The 26,282-nt window shown below is 45.3% G+C and overlaps 1 protein-coding gene across 1 annotated transcript in view; it reads right to left on the reverse strand.

Annotated features, from left to right (window-relative positions):
* Positions 1 to 389: 389 nt before the first annotated feature.
* fgf16 (fibroblast growth factor 16) overlaps positions 390 to 26,282 on the reverse strand; it is a 45,379-nt gene continuing 19,486 nt past the window's right edge. Inside the window, exon 3 of the mRNA XM_029720118.1 lies at positions 390 to 658. Within this exon, the coding sequence (XP_029575978.1) occupies positions 413 to 658 (246 nt within the window). The 3' untranslated portion in view covers positions 390 to 412. The remainder of the gene's footprint in view (positions 659 to 26,282) is intronic.

A 26,282-nucleotide genomic window follows, 5' to 3' on the forward strand; every position in this document is an offset into this window, starting at 1 on the left:
GAGATTTTCTCCTCCTCTCGACTCTGTGCTCTCCTCCAGAGTGAGGTCTTATGGGCCTAAAGACACCTTTCTGTAGTAGGACACCCCCTCCCCCTCTCTCTCTCCTCAGTGGCTGGAGAGAAGAGCGTCTCCACTGCTCTGCTCTGACCCCTCTGAGGTCAAACAGTCCTCTCATAGTGTTAACGTCCACGAACACAAGCTACGTTTATCTCTCTGGTCGGTGGTCCTCGGAAGAATGGGACGGGGGCCTTTTGGCTGGAGGGGCAATACATAAACACCTTCATAGGGGAGTGGTGCTGGAGGTGTGGGAGCGAGGTCAGTGGGAGTACTGAGTCCTGTCCTTAGTGCCAAACATCCACCTCTCTTCCTCCCTTTCCTCCTCCTCATCCCTCTCTCCCAGGCTCATCCCTGGTCACCTGTATTGGAACAGATCTCTGTAAGCCTGGGGGATCTTCTCTATCTCCACAGGCCGAGGCAGGAAGTGCGTTAGTTTCTGGTGTTTCTTAGTCCTCCCCCCCTCCCGCGGCGAGCCGTCCTTGTTGAGCGCTACGTAGTAGAAGCGTCCGGTGTCGGTGTGTTTGTAGAGCGTAGAGGCGTACGTGTTGTACCAATTCTCTTCAAACTGCTCTCTGAACACGCACTCCGCTGTTAACTTCTTCTGCGGAAAGAGAGGGAGAGATGGTTGAGTGTGTTGTCCATACAGCAGCTTAATTAGGATATAATTCATGGATTAGTTCATTTATATGTCATTAATATTTTGCCAACAGTTTGAGGAGGAAACTTCACAGCAACAGATCATAACACAATAATCAACAACAAAGAGCTGCTGAGCAGGTGAGAGAAGGTAAGAAGGGGGGACTAAGGGAGAGAAAGCCTGCTGAGGGGGTGAGAGAAGGTAAGAAGGGGGGACTAAGGGAGAGAAAGCCTGCTGAGGGGGTGAGAGAAGGTAAGAAGGGGGGACTAAGGGAGAGAAAGCCTGCTGAGGGGGTGAGAGAAGGTAAGAAGGGGGGACTAAGGGAGAGAAAGCCTGCTGAGGGGGTGAGAGAAGGTAAGAAGGGGGAACTAAGGGAGAGAAAGCCTGCTGAGGGGGTCCGGAGCGAGCAGTCGCACTTCGCTTCGCTCCACAGGTAATATTACACTTCTTTACATTACAACGGTTTGGTTTGTTTGATCTGAGCAATTTTTCTTAGCTATCAAAGATAATTGTGTAGTTTAGAGTAATTATCGAGGCTAGCTATTTTTTCGTCCTCCTAACGTAGTCAACACTGCTAGCTGCTAGCTAGTCAACACTGCTAGCTAGCCAACCGTTACCGACTAGCAGCGCTGTAGATACTAATACATTACAACGGAACGATTTGACTGGTGCAGTGTTAGCTAGCTAGCTACATAGCTGTCCTTGTCATAGCTTGATAATTGTGTAGTTTAGTAATTATCGAGGTTAGCTAGGTTAGCTAGCCAGCTATTTCCGTCCCCCGCGACGCCATTGTTCCATACCTAGCCAACTATTACCGACGAGCAGCATTGTAGAAACTAAATACATTACAAAGGAACGTCTTGATTAGTGTTATGTTATGTTAGCTAGCTACAAAGTTGCTTTTGTATAATAGCCAACCTCTACCGACTAGCAGCACTGTAGAAACTATTACATTACAACGGAACGACTTGATTAGTGTAGTGTTGGGTTAGTTAGCTAGCATTTTCGTCATTTTAGTCAATAAGATTTTCGCAACGTAAGCTTAACTTTCTGAACATTCGAGACGTGTAGTCCACTTGTCATTCCAATCTCCTTTGCATTAGCGTAGCCTCTTCTGTAGCTTGTCAACTATGTGTCTGTCTATCCCTGTTCTCTCCCCTCTGCACAGGCCATACAAACGCATCACACCGCGTGGCCGCTGCCACTCTAACCTGGTGGTACCAGCGCGCACGACCCACGTGGACTTCCAGGTCTCCGGCAGCCTCTGGAACTGCCGGTCTGCGGCCAACAAGGCTGAGTTCATCTCAGCCTATGCTACCCTCCAGTCCCTAGACTTCCTGGGGCTGACGGAAACATGGATTACCACAGATAACACTGCTACTCCTACTGCTCTCTCCTCGTCTGCCTACGTGTTCTCGCATACCCCTAGAGAATCGAGCCAGCGGGGTGGTGGCACTGGAATCCTCATCTCTCCCAAGTGGACATTCTCTCTTTCTCCCCTGACCCATCTGTCTATCTCCTCATTTGAATTCCATGCTGTCACAGTTACCAGCCCTTTCAAGCTTAACATCCTTATCATTTATCGCCCTCCAGGTTCCCTTGGAGAGTTCATCAATGAGCTTGATGCCTTGATAAGTTCCTTCCCTGAGGATGGCTCACCTCTCACAGTTCTGGGTGACTTTAACCTCCCCACATCTACCTTTGACTCATTCCTCTCTGCCTCCTTCTTTCCACTCTTCTCCTCTTTTGACCTCACCCTCTCACCTTCCCCCCCTACTCACAAGGCAGGCAATACGCTTGACCTCATCTTTACTAGATGCTGTTCTTCCACTAATCTCATTGCAACTCCCCTCCAAGTCTCCGACCACTACCTTGTATCCTTTTCCCTCTCGCTCTCATCCAACACTTCTCACTCTGCCCCTACTCGGATGGTATTGCGCCGTCCCAACCTTCGCTCTCTCTCTCCCGCTACTCTCTCCTTTTCCATCCTATCATCTCTTCCCTCTGCTCAAACCTTCTCCAACCTATCTCCTGATTCTGCCTCCTCAACCGTCCTCTCCTCCCTTTCTGCATCCTTTGATTTTCTCTGTCCCCTATCCTCCAGGCCGGCTCGGTCCTCCCCTCCTGCGCCGTGGCTCGACGACTCACTGCGAGCTCACAGAACAGGGCTCCGGGCAGCCGAGCGGAAATGGAGGAAAACTCGCCTCCCTGCGGACCTAGCATCCTTTCACGCCCTTCTCTCTACATTTTCCTCTTCTGTCTCTGCTGCTAAAGCCACTTTTAACCACACTTTCTACCACTCTAAATTCCAAGCATCTGCCTCTAACCCTAGGAAGCTCTTTGCTACCTTCTCCTCCCTCCTGAATCCTCCTCCCCCCCTCCTCTCTCTCTGCGGATGACTTCGTCAACCATTTTGAAAAGAAGGCTGATGACATCCGATCCTCGTTTGCTAAGCCAAACGACACCGCTGGTCCTGCTCACACTGCCCTACCCTGTGCTTTGACCTCTTTCTCCCCTCTCTCTCCAGATGAAATCTCGCGTCTCGTGACGGCCGGCCGCCCAACAACCTGCCCACTTGACCCTATCCCCTCCTCTCTTCTCCAGACCATTTCCGGAGACCTTCTCCCCTACCTCACCTCGCTCATCAACTCATCCTTGACCGCTGGCTACGTCCCTTCCGTCTTCAAGAGAGCGAGAGTTGCACCCCTTCTGAAAAAACCTACACTCGATCCCTCCGATATCAACAACTACAGACCAGTATCCCTTCTTTCTTTTCTCTCCAAAACTCTTGAACGTGCCGTCCTTGGCCAGCTCTCCTGCTATCTCTCTCAGAATGACCTTCTTGATCCTAATCAGTCAGGTTTCAAGACTGGGCATTCAACTGAAACTGCTCTTCTCTGTGTCACGGAGGCTCTCCGCACTGCTAAAGCTAACTCTCTCTCCTCTGCTCTCATCCTTCTAGACCTATCTGCTGCCTTTGATACTGTGAACCATCAGATCCTCCTCTCCACCCTCTCCGAGCTGGGCATCTCCGGCGCGGCCCACGCTTGGATTACGTCCTACCTGACAGGTCGCTCCTACCAGGTGGCGTGGCGAGAATCTGTCTCCGCACCACGTGCTCTCACCACTGGTGTCCCCCAGGGCTCTGTTCTAGGCCCTCTCCTATTCTCACTATACACCAAGTCACTTGGCTCAGTCATATCCTCACATGGTCTCTCCTATCATTGCTACGCAGACGACACAATTAATCTTCTCCTTTCCCCCTTCTGATAACCAGGTGGCGAATCGCATCTCTGCATGTCTGGCAGACATATCAGTGTGGATGACGGCTCACCACCTCAAGCTGAACCTCGGCAAGACGGAGCTGCTCTTCCTCCCGGGGAAGGACTGCCCGTTCCATGATCTCACCATCACGGTTGACAACTCCCTTGTGTCCTCCTCCCAGAGTGCTAAGAACCTTGGCGTGACCCTGGACAACACCCTGTCGTTCTCCACTAATATCAAGGCGGTGACCCGATCCTGTAGGTTCATGCTCTACAACATTCGCAGAGTACGACCCTGCCTCACACAGGAAGCGGCGCAGGTCCTAGTCCAGGCACTTGTCATCTCCCGTCTGGATTACTGCAACTCGCTGTTGGCTGGGCTCCCTGCCTGTGCCATTAAACCCCTACAACTCATCCAGAACGCCGCAGCCCGTCTGGTGTTCAACCTTCCCAAGTTCTCTCACGTCACCCCGCTCCTCCGCTCTCACCACTGGCTTCCAGTTGAAGCTCGCATCCGCTACAAGTCCATGGTGCTTGCCTACGGAGCTGTGAGGGGAACGGCACCTCCGTACCTTCAGGCTCTGATCAGGCCCTACACCCAAACAAGGGCACTGCGTTCATTCACCTCTGGCCTGCTCGCCTCCCTACCTCTGAGGAAGCACAGTTCCCGCTCAGCCCAGTCAAAACTGTTCGCTGCTCTGGCACCCCAATGGTGGAACAAGCTCCCTCACGACGCCAGGACAGCGGAGTCAATCACCACCTTCCGGAGACACCTGAAACCCCACCTCTTTAAGGAATACCTGGGATAGGATAAAGTAATCCTTCTAAACCCCCCCCCCAAAAGATTTAGATGCACTATTGTAAAGTGGTTGTTCCACTGGATATCATAAGGTGAATGCACCAATTTGTAAGTCGCTCTGGAAAAGAGCGTCTGCGAAATGACTTAAATGTAAATGTAAATGTAATGTAAATGTGAGAGAAGGTAAGAAGGGGGGACTAAGGGAGAGAAAGCCTGCTGCCTTGCGGTAGGGTTCCTAGGTCCACAATCAGCTGAACTGAACCTATGGAAAGTGTTCCAGGCTCTGTGAGGCAGGTGCTGGTTATGACAGACCAGGGAGTCTGAGTCCCAAATGGTCCCCTATTAGCTTTATAGTGCACTACGGCCCATAGGGATTACCATAGGTCTCTAGTCAAAAGTAGTGCACTACATAGGGAATACATGAATCCAAGATGGCAGTACAGATGTCTTTGTCTTGTCGTGTCCCGAGTATATATCTTTTTTTCCCCCTCCGTATAGATTTCGTACATATTTTTTATATTTTTAACCTCAGTTTCAACATACTCTTCTGCAATCTGCCTCACCCAATGTGGTATGGATCTGCGATTTCCTTTACTTCAGAACCGGAACCCCCAACAGAAGCTAGCCAGCTAACTAGCTATTAGCTAGTAGTCAGCTAGCCACTGCTAGCGGTCATCAGCTAACCTTTAGCCCGGTCAACTCCTGCCAGTCTGCACAGCGTGATTCAACCCAGAGCATACCGGACTGCTTTTTCTCCGGTTTCCTACTGCAAGCTCTGAACCTTTTCACCTGGATCATCGCAGCTAGCTAGCTGCTATCCGAGTGGCTACCCCCTGGCTAATGTCTCTGTCCCAAAGCAAGCACCAGTGAGCCTGGAACTGGCCTCATGCTGTACAAATTTTGCCAATTGGCCTGGACCCTTTTACTGCCTACATGGAGCCCTGCCGATCCATCACAACTGGTCTACCGACGTAACCGTCCAAGGGGGCTACAACAGACCCTTCCATCGCGACGTCCCTCTAAGGCCCTTCTGCTAGCCTGCTAGCCCCAGCCTGCTAGCCCCGGCCTGCTTGCTGTCTGAATCGCCGTGTATCGAGCTCTCCCTATTATCACTCGGCTACGCATGCCTCTCCCTAATGGCAATATTATTTTTATTTTTTATTTTTGAAATTTTTTTTTTTTCACCTTTATTTAACCAGGTAGGCAAGTTGAGAAGTTCTCATTTACAATTGCGACCTGGCCAAGATAAAGCAAAGCAGTTCGACAACATACAAAAACACAGAGTTACACATGGAGTAAAACAACATACAATCAATGATGCAGTAGAAAAAAATAAGACTATATACAATGTGAGCAAATGATGTGAGATAAGGGAGGTAAAGGCAAAAAATGCCATGGTGGCAAAGTAAATAAAGTATAGCAAGAAAAATATGCCTTGGCCATTGCTGTTTTGGTTAGTGATTATTGTCTTATTTCACTATAGAGCCTCCAGACCTGCTCAATATACCTTATCCAGCCCTTTTGTTTCACCTCCCACATGCGGTGACCTCACCTGGTTTAATTGATTTCTCTAGAGACAAAACCTCTCTCATCATCACTCAATGCCTAGGTTTACCACCACTGTACTCACATCCTACCATATCCTTGTCTGTACATTATGCCTTGAATCTATTCTTCCACACCCAGAAACCTGCTCCTTTTACTCTCTGTTCCCAACGCACTAGACAACCAGTTCTTATAGCCTTTAGCCTTAACCTTATCCTACTCCTCCTCTGGTGATGTAGAGGTTAACCCAGGCCCTGCAGTCCCCAGCACCACTCCCATTCCCCAGGTTCTTATAGCCTTTAGCCGTACCCTTATCCTACTCCTCCTCTGGCCCTCTGGTGATGTAGAGGTTAATCCAGGCCCTGCAGCGCCTAGCTCCACTCCTATTCCCCAGGTGCACTCATTTGATGACTTCTGTAACCGTAAAAGCCTTGGTTTCATGCATGTTAACATCAGAAGCCTCCTCCCTAAGTTTGTTTTATTCACTGCTTTAGCACACTCTGCCAACCTGGATGTCCTAGCCGTGTCTGAATCCTGGCTTAGGAAGGCCACCAAAAATCCAGAAATGTCCATCCCTAACTATAAAACTTTCCGACAAGATAGAACTGCCAAAGGCTGATAGAACTGCCAAAGCCTGCAGAGTTCTGTCTTACTATCCAGGTCTGTGCCCAAACAATTCAAGCTTCTACCTCTAAAAATCCACATCTCCAGAAACAAGTCTCACGGTTGTCGCTAGCTATAGACCACCCTCTGCCCCCAGCTGTGCCCTGGACCCCATATGTGAATTGATTGCCCCCCATCTATCTTCAGAGTTCGTTCTGTTAGGTGACCTAAACTGAGATATGATTAACACCCCGGCCATCCTACAATCTAAGCTAGATGCCCTCAATCTCACACAAATTATCAAGGAACCTACCAGGTACAACCCCAAATCCGTAAACACAGTCACCCTCATATCATCCTGACCAACCTGCCCTCTAAATACACCTCTGCTGTCTTCAACCAGGATCTCAGCGATCACTGCCTCATTGCCTGCGTCCGTAATGGGTCCGCGGTCAAACGACCACCCCTCATCACTGTCAAACGCTGCCTAAAACACTTCTGCGAGCAGGCCTTTCTAATCGACCTGGCCCGGTATCCTGGAAGGATATTGACCTCATTCCATCAGTAGACTATGCCTGGTTATTCTTTGAAAGTAATTTCCTCACCATCTTAAATAATCATGCCCCGTTCTAAAACTGTAGAACCAGGAACAGATATAGCCCTTGGTTCACTCCAGACCTGACTGCCCTTGACCAGCACAAAAACATCCTGTGGCGTTCTGCATTATCATCGAACAGCCCCCGCAATATGCAACTTTTCAGGGAAGTTAGGAACCAAAATACACAGGCAGTTAGGAAAGCAAAGGCTAGCTTTTTCAAACAGAAATTTGCATCCTGTAGCACAAACTCCAAAAAGTTCTGGGACACTGTAAAGTCCATGGAGAATAAGAGCACCTCCTCCCAGCTGCCCACTGCACTGAGGCTAATCCATGATAATTGAGAATTTCAATAAGCATTTTTCTATGGCTGGCCATGCTTTTCACCTGGCTACCCCTACCCCGGTCAACAGCCCTGCACCCCCCACAGCAACTTGCCCAAACCTCCCCCATTTCTCCTTCACCCAAATCCAGATAGCTGATGTTCTGAACGAGTTGAAAAATCTGGACCCCTACAAATCAGCTGGGCTAGGCAATCTGGACCCTCTCTTTCTAAAATTATCCGCCAAACCCACTGGCTCCAGGTCATCTATAAGTCTTTGCTAGGTAAAGCCCTGCCTTATCTCAGCTCACTGGTCACCATAGCAGCACCCACCCGTAGCACGCGCTCCAGCAGGTATATTTCACTGGTCATCCCCAAAGCCTATTCCTCCTTTGGCCGCCTTTCCTTCCAGTTCTCTGCTGCCAATGACTGGAACGAACTGCAAAAATCACTGAAGCTGGAGACTCATATCTCCCTCACTAACTTTAAGCATCAGCTGTCAGAGCAGCTCACAGATCACTCCACCTGTACATAGCCCATCTGCAAATAGCCCATTCAACTACCTCATCCCCATACTGTTATTTATTTGTATTTATTTTGCTCCTTTGCACCCCAGTATCTCTACTTGCACATTCATCTTCTGCACATCTATCACTCCAATGTTTAATTGCTAAATTGTAATTACTTCTCCACTACGGCCTATTTATTGCCTTACCTCCCTTATTCTACCTCATTTGCACACACTGTATATAGACTTTTCTATTGTGTTGTTTATTCCATGTGTAACTCTGTGTTGTTGTTTGTGTCGCACTGCTTTGCTTTATCTTGGCCAGGTCGCAGTTGTAAATGAGAACATGTTCTCAACTAGCCTACCTGGTTAAATAAAGGACTTGTTCTCAACTAGCCTACCTGGTTAAATAAAGGACTTGTTCTCAACTAGCCTACCTGGTTAAATAAAGGACTTGTTCTCAACTGGCCTACCTGGTTAAATAAAGGACTTGTTCTCAACTGGCCTACCTGGTTAAATAAAGGACTTGTTCTCAACTGGCCTACCTGGTTAAATAAAGGACTTGTTCTCAACCAGCCTACCTGGTTAAATAAAGGTGGGAAAAAAAGGTCCACAATCAGCTGAACTGAACCAATGGAAAGTGTTCCAGGCTCTGTGAGGCAGGTGCTGGTTATGACAGACCAGGGAGTCTGAGTCCCAAATGGTCCCCTATTACCTTTATACTGCACTATGGCCCATAGGGATTACCATAGGTCTCAAGTCAAAAGTAGTGCACTATATAGGGAATAGGGTGCTACGGCCCATAGGTCTCTGGTCTAAAGTAGTGCACTATATAGGAAATAGGGTGCTACGGCCCATAGGGCCCTGGTCTAAAGTAGTGCACTATATAGGGAATAGGGCACTATTTGGGACACATTATTTCAGCCAGAGTGTCACAGGTGTCAAACTCATTCCACGGAGGGCCGAGTGTCTGTGTGTTTCTCTCCTCCCTTGGACTTGATTGGTTAATTAAGGTCACTAATTAGTAAGGAACTCCCCTCACCTGGTTGTCTAGGTCTCAGTAAGGAACTCCCCTCACCTGGTTGTCTAGGTCTCAGTAAGGAACTCCCCTCACCTGGTTGTCTAGGTCTCAGTAAGGAACTCTCCTCACCTGGTTGTCTAGGTCTCAGTAAGGAACTCTCCTCACCTGGTTGTCTAGGTCTCAGTAAGGAACTCCTCTCACCTGGTTGTCTAGGTCTCAGTAAGGAACTCCCCTCACCTGGTTGTCTAGGTCTCAGTAAGGAACTCCCCTCACCTGGTTGTCTAGGTCTCAGTAAGGAACTCCCCTCACCTGGTTGTCTAGGTCTCAGTAAGGAACTCCCCTCACCTGGTTGTCTAGGTCTCAGTAAGGAACTCCTCTCACCTGGTTATCTAGGTCTCAGTAAGGAACTCCCCTCACCTGGTTGTCTAGGTCTCAGTAAGGAACACCCCTCACCTGGTTGTCTAGGTCTCAGTAAGGAACTCCTCTCACCTGGTTGTCTAGGTCTCTGTAAGGAACTCCTCTCACCTGGTTGTCTAGGTCTTAGTAAGGAACTCTCCTCACCTGGTTGTCTAGGTCTCAGTAAGGAACTCCCCTCACCTGGTTCTCTAGGTCTCAGTAAGGAACTCCCCTCACCTGGTTGTCTAGGTCTCAGTAAGGAACTCCCCTCACCTGGTTGTCTAGGTGATAGGCAGTGGAGAGATCTTGTTTAGGGACAATACAATGGTCCTCCCTAGACTAGTCTACAACAATACAATGATCCTCCCTAGACTAGTCTACAATACAATGATCTTCCCTAGACTAGTCTACAACAATACAATACAATGATCCTCCCTAGACTAGTCTACAACAATACAATGATCTTCTCTAGACTAGTCTACAACAATACAATGATCCTCCCTAGACTAGTCTACTACAATACAATGATCCTCCCTAGACTAGTCTACAATACAATGATCCTCCCTAGACTAGTCTACAACAATACAATACAATGATCCTCCCTAGACTAGTCTACAACAATACAATACAATGATCCTCCCTAGACTAGTCTACAACAATACAATACAATGATCCTCCCTAGACTAGTCTACAACAATACAATGATCCTCCCTAGACTAGTCTACAACAATACAATACAATGATCCTCCCTAGACTAGTCTACAACAATACAATGATCCTCCCTAGACTAGTCTACAACAATACAATGATCCTCCCTAGACTAGTCTACAATACAATGATCCTCCCTAGACTAGTCTACAATACAATGATCCTCCCTAGACTAGTCTACAACAATACAATGATCCTCCCTAGACTAGTCTACAACAATACAATACAATGATCCTCCCTAGACTAGTCTACAACAATACAATGATCCTCCCTAGACTAGTCTACAACACAATGATCCTCCCTAGACTAGTCTACAATACAATACAATGATCCTCCCTAGACTAGTCTACAACAATACAATACAATGATCCTCCCTAGACTAGTCTACAACTCCACAACAGTCTGACTTGGTGTACAGGGAAAACACTGTAAGAATGGCCCATGATCTGAATTCTGTCGCTGTATATTTCAGAAGTGCTGAACAAATAGTTATATTGACTACGTCCGTCGTCGCTCGTTCATTAATGTCTTAATTGAAGCCTCTTATCCGCTCGTCGTCCCCTTATGCCATAGTTGGTACATCTCAATTGTCAGTAGAAACCACATTTGTTTAAGCAAGTCAGCCATATCAGCTATGTTTTTATGTGTAGTGGCTGTGTTGGCATGCATCCCACTTTTTTTGCCCCACCAATATTTACATGCTAAAATCGCCACTGGTTATTGACACCCTGAAGACTCTGGCAAGTGTGCAACTCCAACTAGACAGAACAATAGAACACAACACAACAGGACAGAACAATAGAACACAACAGGACAGAACAATAGAACACAACAGGACAGAACAATAGAACACAACAGGACAGAACAATAGAACACAACAGGACAGAACAATAGAACACAACAGGACAGAACAAGAGAACACAACAGGACAGAACAATAGAACACAACAGGACAGAACAATAGAACACAACAGGACAGAACAATAGAACCCAACAGGACAGAACAATAGAACACAACAGGACAGAACAACTGGACAGAACAATAGAACACAACAGGACAGAACAATAGAACACAACAGGACAGAACAATAGAACACAACAGGACAGAACAACAGGACAGAACAATAGAACACAACAGGACAGAACAATAGAACACAACAGGACAGAACAACAGGACAGAACAACAGGACAGAACAATAGAACACAACAGGACAGAACAATAGAACACAACAGGACAGAACCACAGGACAGAACAATTGAACACAACAGGACAGAACAATAGAACACAACAGGACAGAACAACAGGACAGAACAATAGAACAGAACAATTGAACACAACAGGACAGGACAGAACAATAGAACACAACAGGACAGAACAATAGAACACAACAGGACAGAACAATAGAACACAACAGGACAGAACAACAGGACAGAATAATTGAACACAACAGGACAGGACAGAACAATAGAACACAACAGGACAGAACAATAGAACACAACAGGACAGAACAATAGAACACAACAGGACAGAACAATAGAACACAACAGGACAGAACAATAGAACACAACAGGACAGAACAATAGAACACAACAGGACTGAACAATAGAACACAACAGGACAGAACAATAGAACACAACAGGACAGAACAACAGGACAGAACAATAGAACCCAACAGGACAGACAAATAGAACACAACAGGACAGAACAATAGAACACAACAGGACAGAACAATAGAACACAACTGGACAGAACAAGAGAACACAACAGGACAGAACAATAGAACACAACTGGACAGAACAATAGAACACAACAGGAGAAACAATAGAACACAACAGGACAGAACAATAGAACACAACAGGACAGAACAATAGAACACAACAGGACAGAAGAATAGAACACAACAGGACAGAAGAATAGAACACAACAGGACAGAACAATAGAACACAACAGGACAGAACAATAGAACACAACAGGACAGAACAATAGAACCCAACAGGACAGAACAATAGAACCCAACAGGACAGAACAATAGAACCCAACAGGACATAACAATAGAACCCAACAGGACAGAACAATAGAACACAGCATGACAGAACAATAGAACACAACAGGACAGAACAATAGAACACAACAGGACAGAACAATAGAACACAACAGGACAGAACAATAGAACACAACAGGACAGAACAATAGAACACAACAGGACAGAACAGTAGAACACAACAGGACAGAACAACAGGACAGAACAATTGAACACAACAGGACAGGACAGAACAATAGAACACAACAGGACAGAACAACAGGACAGAACAATTGAACACAACAGGACAGAACAAGAGAACACAACAGGACAGAACAATAGAACACAACTGGACAGAACAATAGAACACAACAGGACAGAACAATAGAACACAACAGCACAGAACAATAGAACACAACAGGACAGAACAACAGGACAGAACAATAGAACCCAACAGGACAGACAAATAGAACACAACAGGACAGAACAATAGAACACAACAGGACAGAACAATAGAACACAACAGGACAGAACAAGAGAACACAACTGGACAGAACAAGAGAACACAACAGGACAGAACAATAGAACACAACTGGACAGAACAATAGAACACAACAGCACAGAACAATAGAACACAACAGGACAGAACAATAGAACACAACAGGACAGAACAATAGAACACAACAGGACAGAAGAATAGAACACAACAGGACAGAACAATAGAACACAACAGGACAGAACAATAGAACACAACAGGACAGAACAACAGGACAGAACAATTGAACACAACAGGACAGGACAGAACAATAGAACACAGCTGGACAGAACAATAGAACACAACAGGACAGAACAATAGAACACAACAGGACAGAACAATAGAACACAACAGGACAGAACAACAGAACACAACAGGACAGAACAACAGAACACAACAGGACAGAACAATAGAACACAACAGGACAGAACAATAGAACACAACAGGACAGAACAATAGAACACAACAGGACAGAACAATAGAACACAACAGGACAGAACAAGAGAACACAACAGGACAGAACAATAGAACACAACAGGACAGAACAATAGAACACAACTGGACAGAACAATAGAACACAACAGGACAGAACAACAGGACAGAACAATAGAACACAACAGCCTGACAACACCACTCTGTCAGGGTGGGTGTGTTTCAGTGTGTGTGTGTGTGTGTGTGTGTGTGTGTGTGTGTGTGTGTGTGTGTGTGTGTGTGTGTGTGTGTGTGTGTGTGTGTGTGTGTGTGTGTGTGTGTGTGTGTGTGTGTGTGTTCGCCCAACCTCTGGGGTATCTGAATAGTCTGCCCTCATGGCCCAGCTCTCTGCTGTTTGGCTGAGCGTAGTATAACCTGACATCATAAGATAGAAGATGGCAGCCTATTCCCTATATAGTGCACTACTATTGGCCAGGGCCCATAGGGAATAAGGTGCCATTTGGGACAAACACTTGGACTGCAGGCAGCAGATGAATGGAATCTATATAGTGGTCCAGATCTATAACTCACTGTAGGCAGCAGATCGATGTGTTTGACCAGCAGATCAATGTGTTTGATCAGCAGATCAATGTGTTTGATCAGCAGATCAATGTGTTTGATCAGCAGATCAATGTGTTTGACCAGCAGATCAATGTGTTTGACCAGCAGATCAATGTGTTTGATCAGCAGATCAATGTGTTTGACCAGCAGATCAACGTGTTTGATCAACAGATCAATGTGTTTGACCAGCAGATCAATGTGTTTGACCAGCAGATCAATGTGTTTGACCAGCAGATCAATGTGTTTGACCAGCAGATCAATGTGTTTGATCAGCAGATCAATGTGTTTGACCAGCAGATCAATGTGTTTGATCAGCAGGTCAATGTGTTTGACCAGCAGGTCAATGTGTTTGATCAGCAGATCAATGTGTTTGACCAGCAGATCGATGTGTTTGATCAGCAGATCGATGTGTTTGACCAGCAGATCGATGTGTTTGACCAGCAGATCGATGTGTTTGACCAGCAGATCGATGTCTTTGACCAGCAGATCAATGTGTTTGACCAGCAGATCAATGTGTTTGATCAGCAGATCAATGTCTTTGACCAGCAGATCAATGTGTTTGACCAGCAGATCAATGTGTTTGATCAGCAGATCAATGTGTTTGACCAGCAGATCAATGTGTTTGACCAGCAGATCAATGTGTTTGACCAGCAGATCAATGTGTTTGATCAGCAGATCAATGTGTTTGACCAGCAGATCAATGTGTTTGACCAGCAGATCAATGTGTTTGACCAGCATAACAGAGAATCATTATACCATCTACACCACTGAGAATCATTGTACCATCTAAACCACTGAGAATCACTGTACCATCTAAACCACTGAGAATCACTACTATCTAAACCACTGAGAATCATTGTACCATCTAAACCACTGAGAATCACTACCATCTAAACCACTGAGAATCATTGTACCATCTAAACCACTGAGAATCATTACACCGTCTACACCACTGAGAATCATTATACCATCTAAACCACTGAGAATCACTACTATCTAAACCACTGAGAATCATTACACCGTCTACACCACTGAGAATCACTACCATCTAAACCACTGAGAATCACTACTATCTAAACCACTAAGAATCATTACACCGTCTACACCAGTGAAATATATTTTCCATAACCTCAATCATTGTATTTTCAGTTGTTTGAGTCTGGTGTACAAAAGGAAAAGAACGGGAAGCATAGAAATAAAGCACATAGAACAGATCTACCGCTTCTTAGACTGGCTTTCAATTAGAATGACAGATCTATAACTCACATTTCTATGTGTATTGGATTGGGTCGCCCAGACATGTACATATTGCCACTTGAAAGGTTTCATCTGAAACAAAAAATTCAGCTTTATCAAAGTATTTTAAAACCGTCTATCAGGGCCACCTCAGCCTCACATACACCCTGTGAGTTAACCAGCAAATAGTCCCGACTGTGTATACTTAGCGAACTTGGTAAAATATGTAAATATTTTAACGGCTCTAAAACTAAATGAAGGGGATTCCTTTCTAGTCCTAACTCAGGGACCGGATGAGTTATGGGACCTGGGAAGACTTTCGAATATTTCCCAGAAGCCCAGAGTCCTGAGAGGTAAACACCATGCCTGTCTGTTTTGCGCTGGTCTAGTTGTTTCTCTGACAAACTGTACCACACAGAGGTCCGCTATAGTTCCACACGGCATCTTTACTCATCTCTCATCTGAGTTCCTGCTACAGGTTCCACTATAGCTCCACACCTGAGTTCCTGCTACAGGTTCCACTATAGCTCCTCACCTGAGTTCCTGCTACAGGTTCCACTATAGCTCCACACCTGAGTTCCTGCTACAGGTTCCACTATAGCTCCTCACCTGAGTTCCTGCTATAGCTCCACACCTGAGTTCCTGCTACAGGTTCCACTATAGCTCCACACCTGGGTTCCTGCTACAGGTTCCACTATAGCTCCACACCTGAGTTCCTGCTATAGCTCCACACCTGGGTTCCACTATAGCTCCACACCTGAGTTCCTGCTACAGGTTCCACTATAGCTCCACACCTGGGTTCCTGCTACAGGTTCCACTATAGCTCCACACCTGAGTTCCTGCTACAGGTTCCACTATAGCTCCTCACCTGGGTTCCTGCTACAGGTTCCACTATAGCTCCACACCTGAGTTCCTGCTACAGGTTCCACTATAGCTCCACACCTGGGTTCCTGCTACAGGTTCCACTATAGCTCCACACCTGGGTTCCTGCTACAGGTTCCACTATAGCTCCACACCTGGGTTCCACTATAGCTCCACACCTGGGTTCCTGCTACAGGTTCCACTATAGCTCCACACCAGGGTTCCACTATAGCTCCACACCAGGGTTCCACTATAGCTCCACACCTGGGTTTCTGCTACAGGTTCCACTATAGCTCCACACCTGAGTTCCTGCTACAGGTTCACACCTGGGTTCCTGCTACAGGTTCCACTATAGCTCCACACCTGAGTTCCTGCTACAGGTTCCACTATAGCTCCTCACCTGGGTTCCTGCTACAGGTTCCACTATAGCTCCACACCTGGGTTCCTGCTACAGGTTCCACTATAGCTCCACACCTGGGTTCCTGCTACAGGTTCCACTATAGCTCCACACCTGAGTTCCTGCTATAGCTCCACACCTGGTTTCCTGCTACAGGTTCCACTATAGCTCCACACCTGAGTTCCTGCTACAGGTTCCACTATAGCTCCACACCTGGGTTCCTGCTACAGGTTCCACTATAACTCCACACCTGAGTTCCTGCTACAGGTTCCACTATAGCTCCACACCTGGGTTCCTGCTACAGGTTCCACTATAGCTCCACACCTGGGTTCCTGCTACAGGTTCCACTATAACTCCACACCTGAGTTCCTGCTACAGGTTCCACTATAGCTCCACACCTGGGTTCCTGCTACAGGTTCCACTATAGCTCCACACCTGGTTTCCTGCTACAGGTTCCACTATAGCTCCACACCTGAGTTCCTGCTACAGGATCCACTATAGCTCCACACCTGGGTTCCTGCTACAGGTTCCACTATAGCTCCACACCTGAGTTCCTGCTATAGCTCCACACCTGAGTTCCTGCTACAGGTTCCACTATAGCTCCACACCTGAGTTCCTGCTACAGGTTCCACTATAGCTCCACACCTGGGTTCCTGCTACAGGTTCCACTATAGCTCCACACCTGGGTTCCTGCTACAGGTTCCACTATAGCTCCACACCTGGGTTCCACTATAGCTCCACACCTGAGTTCCTGCTACAGGTTCCACTATAGCTCCACACCTGAGTTCCTGCTATAGCTCCACACCTGAGTTCCTGCTACAGGTTCCACTATAGCTCCACACCTAAGTTCCTGCTACAGGTTCCACTATAGCTCCACACCTGAGTTCCTGCTATAGCTCCACACCTGAGTTCCTGCTACAGGTTCCACTATAGCTCCACACCTGGGTTCCTGCTACAGGTTCCACTATAGCTCCACACCTGGGTTCCTGCTACAGGTTCCACTATAACTCCACACCTGAGTTCCTGCTACAGGTTCCACTATAGCTCCACACCTGGGTTCCTGCTACAGGTTCCACTATAGCTCCACACCTGGGTTCCTGCTACAGGTTCCACTATAGCTCCACACCTGGTTTCCTGCTACAGGTTCCACTATAGCTCCACACCTGAGTTCCTGCTACAGGTTCCACTATAGCTCCACACCTGGTTTCCTGCTACAGGTTCCACTATAGCTCCACACCTGGGTTCCTGCTACAGGTTCCACTATAGCTCCACACCTGGGTTCCTGCTACAGGTTCCACTATAACTCCACACCTGAGTTCCTGCTACAGGTTCCACTATAGCTCCACACCTGGGTTCCTGCTATAGGTTCCACTATAGCTCCACACCTGGTTTCCTGCTACAGGTTCCACTATAGCTCCACACCTGAGTTCCTGCTACAGGTTCCACTATAGCTCCACACCTGGTTTCCTGCTACAGGTTCCACTATAGCTCCACACCTGGGTTCCTGCTACAGGTTCCACTATAGCTCCACACCTGGGTTCCTGCTACAGGTTCCACTATAGCTCCACACCTGGGTTCCTGCTACAGGTTCCACACGGTATCTTTACTCATCTCTCATCATAGAATGATTTGAAGCCTTTTACCCTGGCAGTTAAACTCATCGGTACACTAGCAATTGGAACTGCCATCTTTGGATTGGATTTCTATCTTTGGTTGAGACTGTCAGTTTGCCTTTCACAAATTTCAGAACACAATTGCGATAAAAATGTAGGCTTACCATTTGGAAAGCACTGCTGAAAAGTCTGTAGAAGCTGAACACATTTTTCTCAAATTTTGAGCGGTTCTAAGCAAACAGCACTGTTTTTCAAAGTACACTCTTACAAAAAAAGGTTCTTCCGCTGTCCCCATAAGAGAACCCCTTTAAGGTTCCAGGTAGAACCCTTTTTGGTTCCAGGTAGAACCCCTTTAAGGTTCCAGGTAAAACCCTTTTAAGTTCCAGGTAGAACCCTTTTTGGTTCCAGGTAGAACCCCTTTAAGGTTCCAGGTAGAACCCTTTTAAGTTCCAGGTAGAACCCTTTTTGGTTCCAGGTGGAACCCTTTTTGGTTCCAGGTAGAACCCTTTTTGGTTCCAGGTAGAACCCCTTTAAGGTTCCAGGTAGAACCCCTTTAAGGTTCCAGGTAGAACCCTTTTTGGTTCCAGGTAGAACCCTTTTTGGTTACAGGGAGAACCCCTTTTTGGTTCCAGGTAGAACCCTTTTTGGTTCCAGGTAGAACCCCTTTAAGGTTCCAGGTAGAACCCTTTTTGGTTCCAGGTAGAACCCTTTTTGCTTCCAGGTAGAACCCTTTTGGGTTCCATGTAGAACCCCTTTAAGGTTCCAGGTAGAGCCCTTTTTGGTTCCAGGTAGAACCCCTTTAAGGTTCCAGGTAGAACCCCTTTAAGGTTCCGGGTAGAACCCCTTTTTGGTTCCAGGTAGAACCCTTTTTGGTTCCAGGTAGAACCCCTTTTGGTTCCAGGTAGAACCCTTTTTGGTTCCAGGTAGAACCCCTTTAAGGTTCCAGGTAGAACCCCTTTAAGGTTCCAGGTAGAACCCCTTTAAGGTTCCAGGTAGAACCCTTTTTGGTTCCAGGTAGAACCCTTTTTGGTTCCAGGTAGAACCCTTTTTGGTTACAGGGAGAACCCCTTTTTGGTTCCAGGTAGAACCCTTTTTGGTTCCAGGTAGAACCCCTTTAAGGTTCCAGGTAGAACCCTTTTTGGTTCCAGGTAGAACCCTTTTTGGTTCCAGGTAGAACCCTTTTGGGTTCCATGTAGAACCCCTTTAAGGTTCCAGGTAGAGCCCTTTTTGGTTCCAGGTAGAACCCTTTTAAGGTTCCAGGTAGAACCCTTTTAGGTTCCATGTAGAACCCATTTTGGTTCCAGGTAGAACCATTTTGGGTTCCATGTAGAACCCCTTTAAGGTTCCAGGTAGAACCCGTTTTGGTTCCAGGTAGAACCCCTTTAAGGTTCCAGGTAGAACCCCTTTAAGGTTCGAGGTAGAACCCTTTTGGGTTCCATGTAGAACCCTCTGTGGATGACGGTTCAAATCGATGTTTCCCAGTCAGAGTTGATTAAAAAATATATATATATTTTGTTCCCGGTTGTTTTGAATGTGGCATTAAAGTTGGGATTATATTTAGTTGTTTAGCTAGCTAGCTACATGTCTAAACAAAAGACTGTTTACACCTTCTGTATCCTGTGCATGTGTCAAATAAACATAGATTGTATTTGATATCGTGTGTGTTTACCAGAGACGGTAATGTGAAGAACAACATGACCTGCACCAAAGTCAAATTAGGATACAGGCCAAGGATGAGATAAAGTGTGTTTTTACTACTACTTTATTCTACTACTTTCACCACTTTTAGTCTTGAAATCTTTGGTTGTTTACTACACTGCCTTACTCACTCTATTTAGCAAATGGCCTCACTTGTGAATCCTTAAAGAGATGGGTGGGGCTAAGGATTAAGAGGGTGTGAACAATGTTCAATGGGTGTAAACAAAGAAGAGCTCTCCAGTAGCTACCAAAACATTCAAGAGCCATTTTACCATAAGTGGAGTTACAAATTTATCAAATGTTTCTACATTGGACCGGATCCAGGTGGTGGGTAAAATATATACACTGAGTGTACAAAACATTAAGAACGACCTTACCCTGTTCAAAGGCACGTCGATCTATTGTCTTACCCATTCACCCTCTGAATGGCACACATACACAATCCATGTCTCAATTGTCTCAAGGCTTAAAAATCCTTCTTTTACCTGTCTCCTCCCCTTTCATCTACACTGATTGAAGTGGATTTAACAAGTGACATCAATAAGGGATCATAGCTTTCACCTGGATTCACCTGGTCAGTCTATGTCATAGAAAGAGCAGGTGTTCATAATGTTTTGTATATTCAGTGTATATTATATATCAGGGTTAACGTTAGGAACATTTGGCGCCCGGACAAGTGACTGGGAAGATTTTAAAAAACGGCCATCCATATGCCTAAGCCTTTAGGGCGACCACCCATGCAGTCAGCACCGTCATTAAACCAGGGAAAATGGCCAAATGAGACACATTTACATGTCATTATAACAGCCTATAAGATTTGACATGTCATTATAAAAGCCTATAACATATGACATGTCATTATAACAGCCTATAAAATGTCGTTATAACAGCCTATACCATGTCATAAATGCCTATAACATGTCATTATAACAGCCTATAACATATGACATGTCATTAAAACAACCTATAAAATGTCATTAAAACAGCCAAAATGTATGATTTGTATGAAATGTATGCATTCACTACTGTAAGTCGCTCTGGATAAGAGCGTCTGCTAAATGACTAAAATGTAAATGTAAATGTCATTATAACAGCCTATAACACACGTCATGTCATTATAACAGCCTATAACATATGACGTCATTAAAACGGCCTATAACATATGACATGTCATTAACACAGCCTATAACATATTACATGTCATTAAAACAGCCTATAACATATGCCATGTCATTATAACAGCCTATAACATATAACATGTCATTATAATAGCCTATAACATGTCATTATAACAGCGTAAATAACATGTCATAACAGACTATAACATGTCATTATAACAGCCTATAACATTTGACATGTCATTATAACAGCCTATAACATATAACATGTCATTATAACAGCCTATAACATGTCATTATAACAGTCTAAAACATGTCATTATAACAACCTATAACATGTCATTATAACAGTCTATAACATGTCATAACAGACTACAACATGTCATTATAACAGCCTATTACATATGACATGCCATTATAACAGCATATAACATATGACATGGCAGCCTATAACATGTCATTTCAGCCTATAACATGTCATTATAACAGCCTATAACATGTCATTATAACCTATAACATGTCATAACTGCCTATAACATGTCATTATAACAGCCTATAACATATGACATGTCATTAAAACAACCTATAAAATGTCATTAAAACAGCCTATAACATGTCATTATAATAGCCTATAACACACGTCATGCCATTATAACAGCCTATAACATATGACATGCCATTATAACAGCCTATAACATATGACATGTCAGCCTATAACATGTCATTACAGCCTATAACATGTCATTATAACAGTCTATAACATGTCGTTATAACAACCTATAACATGTCATTATAACAGCGTATATAACATGTCATAACAGACTATAACATGCCATTATAACAGTCTATAGCATGACATTATAACAGTCTATAACATGTCATTATAACAACCTATAACATGTCATTATAACAACCTATAACATGTCATTATAACAGTCTATAGCATGTCATTATAACAGTCTATAACATGTCATTATAACAGTCTATAACACGTCATTATAACAGTCTATAACACGTCATTATAACAGTCTATAACATGTCATTATAACAGTCTATAACATGTCATTATAACAGTCTATAACACGTCATTATAACAGTCTATAACACGTCATTATAACAGTCTATAACATGTCATTATAACAGTCTATAACATGTCATTATAACAGTCTATAACACGTCATTATAACAGTCTATAACACGTCATTATAACAGTCTATAACATGTCATTATAACAGTCTATAACATGTCATTATAACAGTCTATAACATGTCATTATAACAGTCTATAACACGTCATTATAACAGTCTATAACACGTCATTATAACAGCCTTGTATTTCTATGTGTACCACACCTTTATATTGTTTTATTGGTTTCTACACGTTCTCCACCCTTCGCCGTCACCTACTTTCCTTAAACAATAATTGTCCGGTTCATCTGCCAGAGAATTGAGCACTAAATGCATAGACCTGTAGGTTATAGGTGTCCACTGTATTAATAGTTTAAAATACTATATAAAGGAAGAGAAGGCCTAGCCTCGGAGAGAGAGAGAGATGCCGGTGTCATGCTACCACACCAACAGGAAGAGAAGGCCTAGCCTCGGAGAGAGAGAGAGATGCCGGTGTCATGCTACCACACCAACAGGAAGAGAAGGCCTAGCCTCGGAGAGAGAGAGAGATGCCGGTGTCATGCTACCACACCAACAGGAAGAGAAGGCCTAGCCTCGGAGAGATAGAGAGATGCCGGTGTCATGCTACCACACCAACAGGAAGAGAAGGCCTAGCCTCGGAGAGAGAGAGAGATGCCGGTGTCATGCTACCACACCAACAGGAAGAGAAGGCCTAGCCTCGGAGAGAGAGAGAGATGCCGGTGTCATGCTACCACACCAACAGGAAGAGAAGGCCTAGCCTCGGAGAGAGAGAGAGATGCCGGTGTCATGCTACCACACCAACAGGAATTTCTTTATTCTTGTCAGATGGCTACTGCGTCTGCTATACACATATAGAAGTACAGAAGGAGGTTAATTCATTAATTTCCTATCAGAATATTTTTTTTATAAAGATAAGCATTATATTGTTATATTATAAGAATAACTCTGGTAGGGCTGAAACATTCTTCATCACCTCAAATTTGTAGCAACGTTTTAATTTAGTTTCATATGTTGGACAATGTTGAACATCCTTTTACTGTCCATCTCTAATGCTGAACTGTTACGGACTACTGAGTTCCTCCAAGCTCTCTCTCTCTCTCCAAGACAAAGGGTCATAAAGGGGCAAATCACACCTATTAGTGATACCATGTAACCTCACAGGACTACAAAAGGACTCTACTGTATCCCCCTCAACTCTCTTAGCCTCTTATCCTGCTGGACCTCTCGACTCTGGATCTACATCTTCAGCAGGCCAACCACAGGCCCTGGACCTTTGCCTTAAATGGCCAGAACTGGTAACTGGTAAATTTGGGAAAAAGTACCTTTTAGGGAATATATCTGTGATCCAGTAGAGAAATTGGGACAGAAGTGCCCACTAAACAGGGTCAGAAGAAGACAGCAGATTTAAAAGAGCCTGAACGTTACATTCCAGATCACCTTCTTCAAGGACAAAGAGCAAGTGTAACCTGAACGGTACATTCCAGATCACCTTCTTCAAGGACAAAGAGCTAGTGTAACCTAAACGGTACATTACAGATCCCCGTCTTCAAGGAAAGAAGGAGACAATTAGAGCACTTGAGTCTTTGCAACTCAAGCAAGGAGCCAACAAAGAAGAGCAACAAGCATAAGGACACCAACTCAGGACTAGAGGAGACACCTGAAGGACGAACCACCCAACTCAGGACTAGAGGAGACACCTGAAGGACGAACCACCCAACTCAGGACTAGAGGAGACACCTGAAGGAGGAACCACCCAACTCAGGACTAGAGGAGACACCTGAAGGACGAACCACCCAACTCAGGACTAGAGGAGACACCTGAAGGACGAACCACCCAACTCAGGACTAGAGGAGACACCTGAAGGACGAACCACCCAACTCAGGACTAGAGGAGACACCTGCAGGAGGAACCACCCAACTCAGGACTAGAGGAGACACCTGAAGGACGAACCACCCAACTCAGGACTAGAGGAGACACCTGAAGGATGAACCACCCAACTCAGGACTAGAGGAGACACCTGCAGGAGGAACCACCCAACTCAGGACTAGAGGAGACACCTGAAGGACGAACCACCCAACTCAGGACTAGAGGAGACACCTGAAGGACGAACCACCCAACTCAGGACTAGAGGAGACACCTGAAGGACAGACCACCCAACTCAGGACTAGAGGAGACACCTGAAGGACGAACCACCCAACTCAGGACTAGAGGAGACACCTGAAGGACAGACCACCCAACTCAGGACTAGAGGAGACACCTGAAGGACGAACCACCCAACTCAGGACTAGAGGAGACACCTGAAGGACGAACCACCCAACTCAGGACTAGAGGAGACACCTGAAGGAGGAACCACCCAACTCAACCAGAAAGAACACCGACATCTTATTTTATTCTCCTCCATGCAGCCTGAACCATCAAGAAACCACAACAGACTGAGTATAACACCATTTAATGTTCAGAATCTCCAGGTCTTCACGTCTTATCTTTCATGATTATTCTCATTATGTTTGTAAATATTTTGATGAGTGTTATTACATTTTGTTTGTATAAATCAGTTGTGTTTGTCTTGTTATTCAATCTGGTGTTTTCTCTAATGACCTTAGTGATCACTGTTTTACAGCCTGTGTTCGTAATGGCTGCTCAGTGAAATGACCTGTCAAGATTTGTCATAGACGCTTGCTAAAAAACTTTTAATGAGCAAGTCTTCCTTCATGAACTGGCCTCTGTAAAATGGTATAGAATCAGCTTGATCCCCTCTGTTGAAGAGGCTTGGACCTTCTTTTTGGATATTTTCTGTGGTATTGTAAACAAACACGCCCCCATAAAGAAAATGAGAATTAAAAACAGGTTCAGCCCGTGGTTCGACTGTGATCTTGCAGAGTTAGTCCACCTCAAGAATTGCATTTGGCGAAAGGCTCGGCACACACATACTCAGGCTGACTGGCTCTAATTCAGGCAAATGAGAAATAAGTGCACTTAGGCTATTCGGAAGGCCAAAGTTAGTTACTTTAAGGAGCAGTTCTCTCTCTGTGGGTCTAATCCCAAGAAGTTCTGGAAAACGGTTAAAGACCTGGGGAATAAACCCTTCTCACAGCTGCTCATGTCCCTTAATGTTGATGATGTGGTTGTTACTGACAAGAAGCACATGGCTGAGCTCTTTAATCACCACTTCATTAAGTCAGGATTCCTGTTTGACTCAGCCATGCCTCCTTGCCCACTCAAAATTTCCTCATCTCCCACCCCTTCTAATGCGACTATCCCCTATGCTCCTCCCTCTTTCTCCACTGCCCCGCTACAAAGTTTCTCCCTGCAGGCGGTCACTGAGTCCGAGGTGCTAAAGGAGCTCCTTAAACTTCACCCCAAAAAGCATCTGGGTCAGATGGTTAAGAACCTTTCTTCTTCAAGGTTGCTGCCCCTATCATCACCAAGCCTATCTCCGACCTTTTTATCCTGTCTCTCCTCTCTGGGGAGGTTCCCATTGCTTGGAAGGCAGCCACGGTTCGTCCTTTATTTAAAGGGGGAGATCAAGCTGATCCTAACTGTTATAGGCCTTTTTTTATTTTTCCCTGTTTATCAAAAGTGTTGGAAAAACTTGTCAATAATTAACTGACTGGCATTCTTGATTCTAAGCTTTTGTTGTGCTGCTTTTTTATTGACTTGGCCAAAGCTTTTGATACGGTAGACCATTCCATTCTTGTGGGCCGGCGAAGGAGTATTAGCGGCTCTGAGGGGTCTTTGGCCTGGTTTGCTAACTACCTCTCTCAAAGAGTGCAGTGTATAAAGTCAGAAAATCTGTAGTCTCAGCCACAGCCTGCCACCAAGGGAGTACCCCAAGGCTAGATCCTAGGCCCCATGCTCTTCTCAATTTACTTCAACAACATAGCTCAGGCAGTAGGAAGCTCTCTCATCCATTTATATGCAGATGATACAGTCTAATACTCAGCTGGCCCCTAGAGCTTGAGGTAGTCACCTCATACAAGTACTTGGGAGTATGGCTAGATGGTACACTGTCCTTCTCTCAGCACATATCAAAGCTGCAGGCTAAAGTTAAATCTAGACTTGGTTTCCTCTATCGTAATCGCTCCTCTTTCACCCCAGCTGCCAAACTAACCCTGATTCAGATGACCATCCTACCCATGCTAGATTACGGAGACATAATTTATAGATCGG

This window comes from Salmo trutta, chromosome 3 (assembly GCF_901001165.1).
Source record: "Salmo trutta chromosome 3, fSalTru1.1, whole genome shotgun sequence".
Lineage (NCBI taxonomy): Eukaryota > Metazoa > Chordata > Actinopteri > Salmoniformes > Salmonidae > Salmo > Salmo trutta.